This window comes from Monopterus albus, unplaced genomic scaffold, assembly GCF_001952655.1.
Source record: "Monopterus albus unplaced genomic scaffold, M_albus_1.0 scaffold250.1, whole genome shotgun sequence".
In the NCBI taxonomy this organism is placed as follows: Eukaryota; Metazoa; Chordata; class Actinopteri; order Synbranchiformes; family Synbranchidae; genus Monopterus; species Monopterus albus.
The window spans coordinates 557,119-567,395 of record NW_018128130.1 but is presented as its reverse complement, the minus strand read 5'-3'; the positions used below and the strand labels follow the sequence as shown (position 1 = coordinate 567,395).

The 10,277-nt window shown below is 40.8% G+C and overlaps 2 protein-coding genes across 4 annotated transcripts in view; one reads left to right on the top strand and one right to left on the bottom strand.

The window, feature by feature from the left end:
• Nucleotides 1–424: 424 nt before the first annotated feature.
• Nucleotides 425–10,156, bottom strand: dohh (deoxyhypusine hydroxylase/monooxygenase). Of its 2 annotated transcripts, none has more exons than XM_020620889.1 (6): nt 9,818–10,156; nt 7,994–8,100; nt 6,850–7,017; nt 5,129–5,205; nt 4,379–4,634; nt 425–2,354 (listed from the first exon to the last, which is right to left on the bottom strand). In XM_020620889.1, the coding sequence occupies exons 2-6, from the start codon at nt 8,097–8,099 to the stop codon at nt 2,044–2,046; spliced, it is 918 nt and encodes a 305-aa protein (XP_020476545.1). In that variant the 5' UTR covers nt 8,100; nt 9,818–10,156; the 3' UTR covers nt 425–2,043. The 2 variants fall into 2 exon arrangements, with proteins under 2 accessions (XP_020476545.1, XP_020476546.1); XM_020620890.1 differs by having other exon boundaries at nt 9,848–10,156.
• LOC109972183 (gamma-crystallin M3-like) overlaps nt 9,433–10,277 on the top strand; it is a 5,570-nt gene continuing 4,725 nt past the window's right edge. For both annotated transcript variants that reach the window (XM_020620891.1, XM_020620892.1), the window contains exon 1: nt 9,433–9,692. In XM_020620891.1, the coding sequence (XP_020476547.1) occupies nt 9,672–9,692 (21 nt within the window). In that variant the 5' untranslated portion in view covers nt 9,433–9,671. The remainder of the gene's footprint in view (nt 9,693–10,277) is intronic.

Genomic DNA, 10,277 nt, shown 5'->3' with positions numbered 1-10,277 from the left:
AGGTTCTGGAGTGGCCTAGCCAGTCTCCAGACCTCAATCCAATAGAACATCTTTGGAGGGAGCTTAAACTCCGCGTTGCTCAGCGACAGCCCCGAAACCTGACAGATCTAGAGGAGATCTGTGTGGAGGAGTGGGCCAAAATCCCTGTTGCAGTGTGTGCAAACCTGGTCAAGAACTACAGGAAATGTTTGACCTCTGTAATTGCAAACAAAGGTTTCTGTACCAAATATTAACACTGATTTTCTCAGGTGTTCAAATACTTATGTTCAGCAGTGCAAGACAAATTCTTTAAAAATCATACAATGTGATTTCCTGAATTTTTTTTTAATTCTGTCTCTCACAGTGGGAATGCACCTACAATGTGAATTTCAGACCCCTCTATGATTTCGAAGTGGGAGAACTTGCAAAATCGCAGGGTGTTCAAATACTTCTGTTCCTCACTGTACATAATGAAAGTGTAGAAATGGTTCAATCACACAAATACTTGGGAACTTATTTTGATGACCAGCTTAAATTCAATATTAACACAAGTGGTACTGTAGCGTGGTGACAGCAGAGAATTCAACTTTTATATAAACTCAGTCCATTTTCTGTCAGTCTGATTATCCTTTGTCTTTTTTTACAAGTGTTTTATTGAGAGTCTTTTCTTTTGACAGAGAAACAGCCTGAACAATACTGCTCAAAGAATATTGCTGTGAACCAGAGGGATTTGTGCTCCTTTTGTAACAAACAAATCCTCCGGAAGGCAACAGGTATTGTGGCTGCATCTGAACACACCTCAGCAGGTGAATTTTCTTGCCATTCAGGTCTTCGTAATGTTTTACCCTTTTGTAAAACTAATCATCACTCCAAATTGTTTATCCCCACTGCAATTTATCTACTAAACACTGTAGGACTATGTAAAGTATTGCTGGTGGATGTGACTTTTAGATTTTATTTGATTTATTCAACTTTTTTGGAGAGGGGGTCTGTCTATTGTATGGTATTTTATTGTATAACAAGCTGCACCAGACAAATTGTCCCTAGGGGGATTAATAAAGTTGTTTGAATTTAAATAAATGACGGAAAATATTTAAAAAAAAAACTGCAGCATGTGTTCCACAGGAATCTAGTAACAAAGCAACCAGACAAGCATGACTGACCGAGGTCCTAATATAATTTTAGTCTGCTAATCTCTGTAGTACATTACAGTTTGGAAAGAAGTCTCACAACAAAGCAGGTACTTCCCACCGTACTATAATCCCACAGCAGAGATGTGGATGGATTGGTCTTTGGCTTGTCTTCATTAGTTACAGCAGAATGAACCGACACTGGGCCTGCTCACACTATAATGACACCTGAATGAGGACAATGCTTACATTTAAAAGCAGCACTGTCTAATCTCCATTTTTACTGGACTGTATGACCATGTACAGCTCCCAGACAAAAAAATAATAATAATAATAATCAAGAACACAATGTACTTTCAGAAGAAAAGCCCACTAGTCTGTCAGGCCTTCAACATTCAGCCCAAAGTTGATTAAACTATTATTTCCAGATTCCACAAACCTGAAACAATAGCAGAAAAATCTATGGCCTGGTGGAGAACACTGAGTTGTGTTATCGGCCCTGAGCTGTTACACCGATGAAGTGCAGATATGGGTATATTACTTTCTACAGCGATTTACTGTGTACTGGAATAAAAAGTAAATTAGCTCCAACTTTTAATGCAATGGTATCTTAAAGCAGAAACCCCCACCACAAAGGACTCTGTTCTCCCTGCCCCCCCTCCATAGCAACACCCAAATACACCACAACTAAGATGTCAACTTGTAGTTCACCAAACTCTGTATGGTTTGTTGGAGCTTTTACAGTTTAATTTGTGATTTTATGTGCTGATAATCTTTCCTGGTTTCAAGTTTCATCTCAGAGAATCTAGTAGTTTTATTGACATTGCAGTGAGTTGTTCGGATGCCTGTATTGTGTAAGGTAATAAAATAGTATATAGGAAGTTAAAAAGGGGGGAGATTGAATGAAAGCCCCTTCAGCTGCTGACATTGACCTTTAACCCTGTAAACTTATCAGTCCATCGGCATACTGAAACTGGTCACTGTTTTCATACTCCAGCATATCCAGAGCAACCTCACAGCTCTCTTTAACGACACGTTCTCGGTCTCCACAATAAAGGTGCAGCACAGCTAGACACTCCTCCCTGCCGATAGAGCCAAGAGCCTCTGCCGCTTCATGTCGGACCATGGGGTTCTCACTGGCACACTCCAGGGCAGCACACAGGGCTGGGACCGCTGCTGGGTGTTGCATCTGACCCAAAACGTAGCCGATCTCATGGCGAAACAGAGCGCTGGAGCACTGCAGGCCTGGAAACAAAGATTTCACAAGAGATTTATACAGTGGACAAACAATATTGTTATCATTACCAGGCTCGTTGACAGAAGCAGTGAAACAGGGTGCATGTATGACAAAACTTCCATTCCAGTGGACTCACAGATTCACTTCCTAGGACATTTTCAGAGTACACTTAGCTCAGATTTCGCATGTAGGCAAACTGGGCTTCACACATTGAATGTGAATTAATTATCGGATTACAATATAAAAATCATCTCCCTTAAATGATCAAAACTAAGATAAGATTCATAGCTGAGATGGCATGCAAATGAATGAACAGATCACAATGGTCAACAATGGCCAAGAGGTAAGTAAAATAAAGCAGTGGATACCTCCAGTCTTGATGTGGTTAGTGTTATTGTAATACTCATTGGGTTTCTAAATTGAACTTGTCTTGGACTCTCTTGGAATAATGCCAAAAGTCATTAATTCATCAGTGCCCCAGCATTCATTTGTGTACACAGGGTTTATATTAGAGATGTCTCGATCGCACCTAGGTATCACGTCCATGTATGTGTTTGTTATTTTTCCTCGTTTTCTTGGTCTTCTGCAATCCATCCCAGATTACCCTCACCAAAGAAGAACTATGAAACATTTCTCCGATTTTTGCCAATGCAAAAGGCTGTGTGGACATTCTGGTCAGAGGGGCAGCAGCCCTCTATGGGACCTGGAGAAAACGCCAGCAAGGAAAGAGAGCGGGGGCCCTGGTTAAGTTAGGACAGAGAGGGACCCAGACGCCACTCCCATCAATCCATTTAGCGAATCTCCGCTGTCCGGCCAACAAAATGGATGTTCTCCTTTTTGTCAACTGGACAGACTGACTTCTCACGCTCTGCGCTTCACGGACACTTGGCTCAGTGATTCCATCTCAGACAGCGTAATGCAAATACACTTCCTATCCAATCTGATGGAGATTAAAAGGTCTACCAAGAGGAATGAGATAAACTGCCCAAATCCAGGGTGTGCAAAACTTTTAGAAACATATATGGATCTGTGAAAGTGATGTCCTTGGGTCAATTTTTACAGTATCATGTTTTTTTTGGCAGATGACACGTATACTTACCACTAAGACATGGTGTTTCTAACAACATACCTGCACTTTTAAACTGTCTTAATCTATTTAGTGCCGGGAGGTTTGACTCTTTTTTACCTGGTAGTACAGGTTACAATTACATTTTTGAGTTTTTAGTATCCCAGTACATGTGCCTTTATGGCCACGACAGGTCAGGTAAACAGTGAGCTGACCGATTGGTAAGTAAAGCAATTTTTTTTAATCTTCCCATTGGTATATGATTTATTTATGGGTTATGGGACTGGGGCTGGCTGCCTGTCCACTTTAGATTTTAAAATGTTACTAATCACTTTTCATATGTTCGTCCCACCATGTACTCCAGACTTGCTGACCGCTGATCAAGTGCGCTGGCTGGGATCCTCTAGCCGGTTTCAGCCCAACATTTTAAACTCCAGATTAATAACAAAAGCAGACTGGGAATTTGTGGTCAGGGCCCCAAACTTTGGCATAGCCTGCCAGAGGATCTGAGGCTCATACACACCAGAGCATGCGAGTTGCGTGTAGTGTGAGCAAGTGGGAACTTGGACAGAGCCTTGACCTTTATCTGAGGCGTATCATGTTTTAACGCTTTAATTTTAAAATGAATGTGTTTTATGTGCTGTTACTGTGTGTTTTAAAAAGTGCTGTATAAAATTTATTACACAACTTTTTTTGTGACCCAAATATTTCTGAGGACCATAATGCATAAAATAATGGGACAGTCACTTGTGTTTATATTTAAAAAAAAAAAAAAAAAACACTATAAAATGCAGTGTAAACCTCTGATAACTATACAGCGATCTCAACTCTAGGTATAAAACCAAGGTCAAAACAAAATAAGACAACAGGTTCTCAGGCCTAAAGTTAGTTTTTGTGTTACTGATGTGTTTTTCCAAGTGACTGCAGTAATACACAGAACAGTAACGCCATAGTGTTGGGTCCTACCATCTCCCAGTGCCAGCACAGCCTCCTTGCTGCCCAGGTTACGCAATGCAAACATGGCGCGGTAGCGTTCAAAGAGTGGCAGACTCTCATCCAATAAAATGAAACGCAGATCTGACACACTCTTCCTCACTGCTGGAGGGGCTGGGTCTATAGAGCAGTAGGGGTTTTTATCTGTATTTCCCTCCCCCAACTCCTTCTCTCCGCCGCTCTGCAGCCACTCCAATCGCCGAACAGCCAACTGACATGTTTCTGCAACCTGCAGGTGGTGGGAGATACGACATTTACATTGTGCTGTATGCAGTTTTGTTTGCACATTTTAGAAATGTCTTTGTTGACATGGGGACCCAAGACTGAGCCTTGTCGAATGGTAGGCTATAGTGCTACCCAAGGTGCATTGTGAACAGGTGTCTGCATCAGTTAAGCATTGTGACTTGGACCTGCCAACCAGTTCACTCCCTCTAGAGAGAGAGAGCAACTCTCCACTGCCTTGAACTACAGAGTCCCTCCATCACCACCACTCTCACATTACATCATCCTGATTGCACCTTGTTAAATTTACTTTTGCCATCTTTTGCCCCTGATTTATTCAATTTTATTGCTCCTGCTTTCCTCCCTTTATATTCTCTATATTGTCACCTTCTGTCCTCTAAATGTGCTATTTTGTGTTGCAAATTTTTTTAAAAAGAACCCGACTGAGTGGTCTAGGTATTTATTGGCATGTTATACATACTGTAAGTGTGATGCTCCTACCTCTACAACAGGATCCTGACTGTACTCCTTCAATAGGTCCAAAACCACAGGATCACCAATTGCTCCCAGAGCCTCCCCTACAGACAAGCATAGGATGAGAGTGACAGACAGGTAGATTAAGCACTGTTGCTTCTGGTTCTCATGTGGCCCAAGTATTTGTATTCTTGTTTTACTGAGTAAGTACGAATGTTATGTACAGTCGTCCCCCCCACCCCAGTGAATCTCTTTACTGGTGCAAACAGATCTGTCTTTTATGGCAAACATTTTTTATTTTCGCAGTGGTGTGGAAGTCAATATTCACAGCAACCTCCTCTTTTGCAATAATGACAAAAAATATCTGGATATTTTCTGGGATTTTGTCGATAACAATAAATAGATGATATTTTGCATCCTTCAAAAACTGAAGTATTGTACCATGTCGGTCTTATTAATAAGATATTAAACGTTGACTGGCGAAGCTGTGAAGTTGTCTTTACAGCAACCGATGTGTGCCAGTTTTTTAGTCCGTCTTTTGATTAATGTCCGTCTTTCCAAAGCACCCTGAATGCTCATGCACAGCAGTCTATCCCACTTGACTTCATGACACAGTGAATGTGAGGACGCACAAGGCGTTTGTTTTTGTAACGTGAGTGATACACTCAGTGTCGGCACACACATCATTTAAATGGCAATTAAGATATTATTGTATTGTTCAAAACCTTTATTTTGTTTCTCAAAAATAAATGTCAATGAACATGTCACTGCCATTAGATTGACAAAGTCCTTGTGTCATTGTTTATGAACAAGATAGTTAAAATGCTTAGTCATGCTGTCAGTGTAACTGTACTCTAAGGATTTTCTGATATAGAATATGGCTAAGGTTTTAATGACACTGGTTTTTCTGTATGGCATGTATCTACTTCAACAGTACAAACTTTCTCATGACAGCGTATGGGAAACTGGCTGCAAAAGATTTAATAAAAAAAAAAAAAGTAATAGAAATGTACAGAAGTATGTTCGACATATGAGAACTGGTTCAACCATTCTGCATGTAGTGGCTTCTGCAATGAACTAACGCCAAGATGTTTCAGGTGCTAAACCTATTCAACAGAGAACCGGTAGAATAGATTTTGATCAACGTGACAACTGACAATGTAGGAAGCAACAGACAACTGTACATAATCATTTACACGAATGTGATAAAGAATTTGCAGTTTGTTCAAAAGAAAGCAAATGTGTATGTTGAGCAAGTAGTTTTGTTTCTGATCCAAGAAACACACTAATGTGACAGATAAGTCAGCTGAAGTGACAATATTGTTTTTAATAAGTTATTTAATGATATAAAAGTGGTGCATTTCAGGTGACTTGACAGCTTTGAGTGGCAGCCCGATGACCACAGCTCCACCTCTGGTCACTACTGTGCAGAGTCTGGTTGCAAAATTCATCATAAAAGCAAGACAGCCAACGTAACTTTTGCATAGTGACAGGAAGTAGTGACGCATCATCCATTTTTAAACAGTCTGTGGTGCGTATGTGTGTTTGTGTGTTATGTTCAAAGAATCACAAATAAGTGCATGTATGTGTATTGATGCAACGACAAAAAGGCAGACGACTGCATGTGTGTAGTATGGTGTGGTAGGGACACTGCACAAAACCTCGGCATGTACACAAACATACTGTATGTACGTCTGCTTAGTAGGGAAGATGCAGTTCATCTCCATAATGTGTGCATGTGTCTTCACCTGCTTCATGTCTGACCATCGGTTCCTGTTGTGCATCTTTGAGAACAGCAGTCAAAGTGGGTATGGCCCGTGTGTCCTGCATCTGTCCCAGGCAGTATGCCAGCTCATGCTTCAGCAGGGCAGACTCATCAGTGAAGGCCTTACCGATCCATTCTATAGCTTCAGCACCTGACACAAGTGTTACAGCTTAAATCAGTTCATGCAGTATAAGATGTAACACAAATTTCATGTTTGACGAGGTTCATCCTAGAGACATTGTCTTGGTGGATTTCACTACACATTGTAACTGGGAACCATAGAGCTTTCATACAGTCTAAATTGTTAAACTTTTTTGATTTAGTTGGATATAAGACTGCAGTGTTTATGTATAAAGCCAGGAGCAATTTATTACCTGGTGGAATTCAAAAACTATTTAATGAAAGGGAAGGGGGATACAATTTAAGGGGTCAGTTAAATTTAAAAATTCATGCTATACGTACAACCAAAAAAAGATTTTGTATTTCCATAAGTGGGGTAAAACTATGGAATAATTTAAGTGTAGACATAAAAAATAGTAATAGAATTGACGAGTTTAAACATAAATATAAAGGTATGTGTCAATCAAGATATATGCAAGAACAGGCTCATTGATTAATTAGATGGAACATTGTGGGTGTGGTGTAAGAATGTTAATACTTTGTAATAATTCTTTAGTATATTACTTGTGTGGTGTAGAAGAGAATTATTTATGTAGAGATACTGCTTGCAAACCAATGATAAGATGATGTCATGGGGTAGGACTGGATAAGTCTGACTTCTTCCTACTCCATTCAAGCATGTACTAGGTATAAGTAAATTGATATTGGATTAGCATTTGTTGGATATGTGTAAAATTATGTGTGTTGACATATCAACTGTTTTTACATGCTTGAATGAATAAATCAAATCAAATGTTGCGTATGACAAAGTTTCAAAGCCTGTATCAAGCAGAGGTGGCGCTTCCAAAATGAAGCAGCGCTTTGAAGCTTATGTCAGGTTCCCATCTGTCACGAGGCCCTGGGTTCTCACAGAATCACATGCCTGTTTCAGTTTGAGGTTCACAGATTCAAACTGATAGAAAGACAGAGACACCTGAAACTGTTTTAGTTGGATGGACATATTTTACCTCCCAGGTTCTTCAGGGTGAATAAAGCTCTGAACCGCCGGGTCAGGTCCTGTCCAGAGTCCACCAGAACCTGTCCTACTGCTGCCACCTGCTCGGTACTGGCCATACTGTACAAAAAGACATACAGATGTATGCATTTATACCTTTTTATTTCTGTTCCCCGTTACTACTAAACCAGTTTACTTTATCTGCTTATGCTTTTAACCAGAGGTGGGACAAAGTCAATGTTTTGCAAGTCCCAATGAAGTCTTGACTACAAAGACAGAAGTCAAGTCCAAGTCCTAAACATTATGCTTCAAGTCCTAAAAAAAGGCATTGTTCTCTGCCTTTGGTCTTTTGGTTATGGAAGAAGAGAGGTGGTTGTGGAGTGTCAGGGAAATTACATTATTAAGTATGTTTTAAACTGTGTTCTAATCAATATATTAACTAGTGTTGTCACGATACCAACATTTTGGTACTTTCAGAACAGACTACAGATCACAGGGACCTGTTTTATCTTTGTTTTCAGTATTCTATGTGTTGTTATATGTTCAGCTAGGATGGCATTCCAGAATTAAAGGAGCCAGCCATAAACTCTTTCCTGCCATATATTGTGAAGATGAGCGGACAACATATTGTTTATTGCCTGTGAGGTTATCAGGGCAAAGCCTCTCAAGTTCACTTTTTCCTGTTTGAATCTTCTTTTCAACTTGATTAATGCCTGGAATGTGTCTTTAGGGAGTTCCCTTTGTACTATATATTGTGATGTTTAGACTAAGCTCATTCAGACAACTCTGTATGCCTATGCTGACTTGTCTCCTTGCTGCAAGTAAACCAATCTCTTATTGAAAGATTCCAGTGACTTCGTTGCTTCTTTGGAAATTCTTTTAACATGGAGGCAAAAAAACAAGGAGAAATCGCAGTAAAGGGGTGAAATCATAGATACGACATCGACAGGCTGAAGGGGTTCAGCTGAACCATTTTCTTCTTGTGCAATGCTCCACTGAGCTCAACAGGCAATCAGAGTAGTCTGTCTCTGTCACTGACAAGGCCCGAGTGCAGACACCGATTCATCATGTCGAATCGGCCAAAGAGCCGCCAGCAGGGACCGACTAGTGCCAATGGTGTAGGACACAATGAAAGCACAACCCCCGAAAGATGCTCACCGAAAAGTATGGACTTGCAACAGATACCTACTGCAATTGTGAACCTTCTGTGCAACACAACACAGACTAAAGCACACACGTTGCTGTATGTAGTACATCCTATAGACAGAAGACATCAGTCCCATAGACATAGAGTTATGATCTGTACCCATGACCCATGACCCATCTTGTGCATCAACAGGGTGCTGATATGACAGGTTGTTTTTTTTTTCAAAATAAAATGTAATTACATACAAATAATTGTTTGTAATGTTTAAAGACAACCTGGCTGAGGAATGTATTAAATACTGGGTGATAGCATGCATCACATGTAAAGATATTAAACTCTTGGCCCGTCGTGCACATCAGAGGGTTAATTACAGCGTGCACAGAGACATGCTACCATTAAACTGCCACCCAGCCAAGGTTTCAGCTCTGAGACGTCATCGCTGAAATAATTCTACCAAAACAGTTTGGTCCCGCTCAGTGGAAGAGCTAGCACATACAAGTTTCCCTGTTTGGCTGCCACTTGCTGTGATGTACTCTGCTATCCAATGCTAATGATCCTATCTGAGGTAAAAGCTAACACTTAGCGTCTCTAGTTAAACCTTTACCTACATATTCTTCACTGCCAAACAACACATACGCCAAAAAGTTCAACACACGATGCTAACAAAAACAACTTCGTGGCGACACATACCAACTTTCAGAAAGTGCAAGTGATATTCACCAGAGCGCTGATCCGAGGCCGGTGTTTTGTCAGATTTTGCTACCTATCAAAACGTGCTACCCACCGTTCACAAAGTGGTTAGGGTTAGGGGGATGGATCGGGGTGGGGTTAGTCAGTCCATAACTGCGCATGCGCAGAGCCTAATGCGCATGCGCAGACAGTTGGGGTATGAAGATCTGATAAGGTATGAAGAATTGGCAGAACACCGGGTCACTGCCGCCGGTACACGCGTTTCTGTCAAGTATAGTATTTAGCATGAAAGTACGGAAAAGGAAAAGGAAGAGGAGGTGGTAGTGGTCTTCTTCTTCTTCTTCTTCTTCTTCTTCTTCTTCTTCCTCTGCTACAGTTTCTGTTGTTTAATGGCGGTTTGCATGCCAGCTTAAGGCGCATTACCGCCACCTGCTGGGCTGGGACAACCCTAGAGCCAAAG

Excerpts from the sequence above, each read along its gene's own strand:
- dohh (XM_020620889.1), bottom strand. The coding sequence starts at position 8,099 with ATGGCCAGTACCGAGCAGGTGGCAGCAGTAGGACAGGTTCTGGTGGAC. Across the intron at positions 5,206-6,849 it reads GATGGTCAGACATGAAGCAG|GGGAGGCTCTGGGAGCAATT; the intron begins GTGAAGACACAT and ends GCTTGTCTGTAG. Across the intron at positions 4,635-5,128 it reads GTCAGGATCCTGTTGTAGAG|GTTGCAGAAACATGTCAGTT; the intron begins GTAGGAGCATCA and ends CACCACCTGCAG.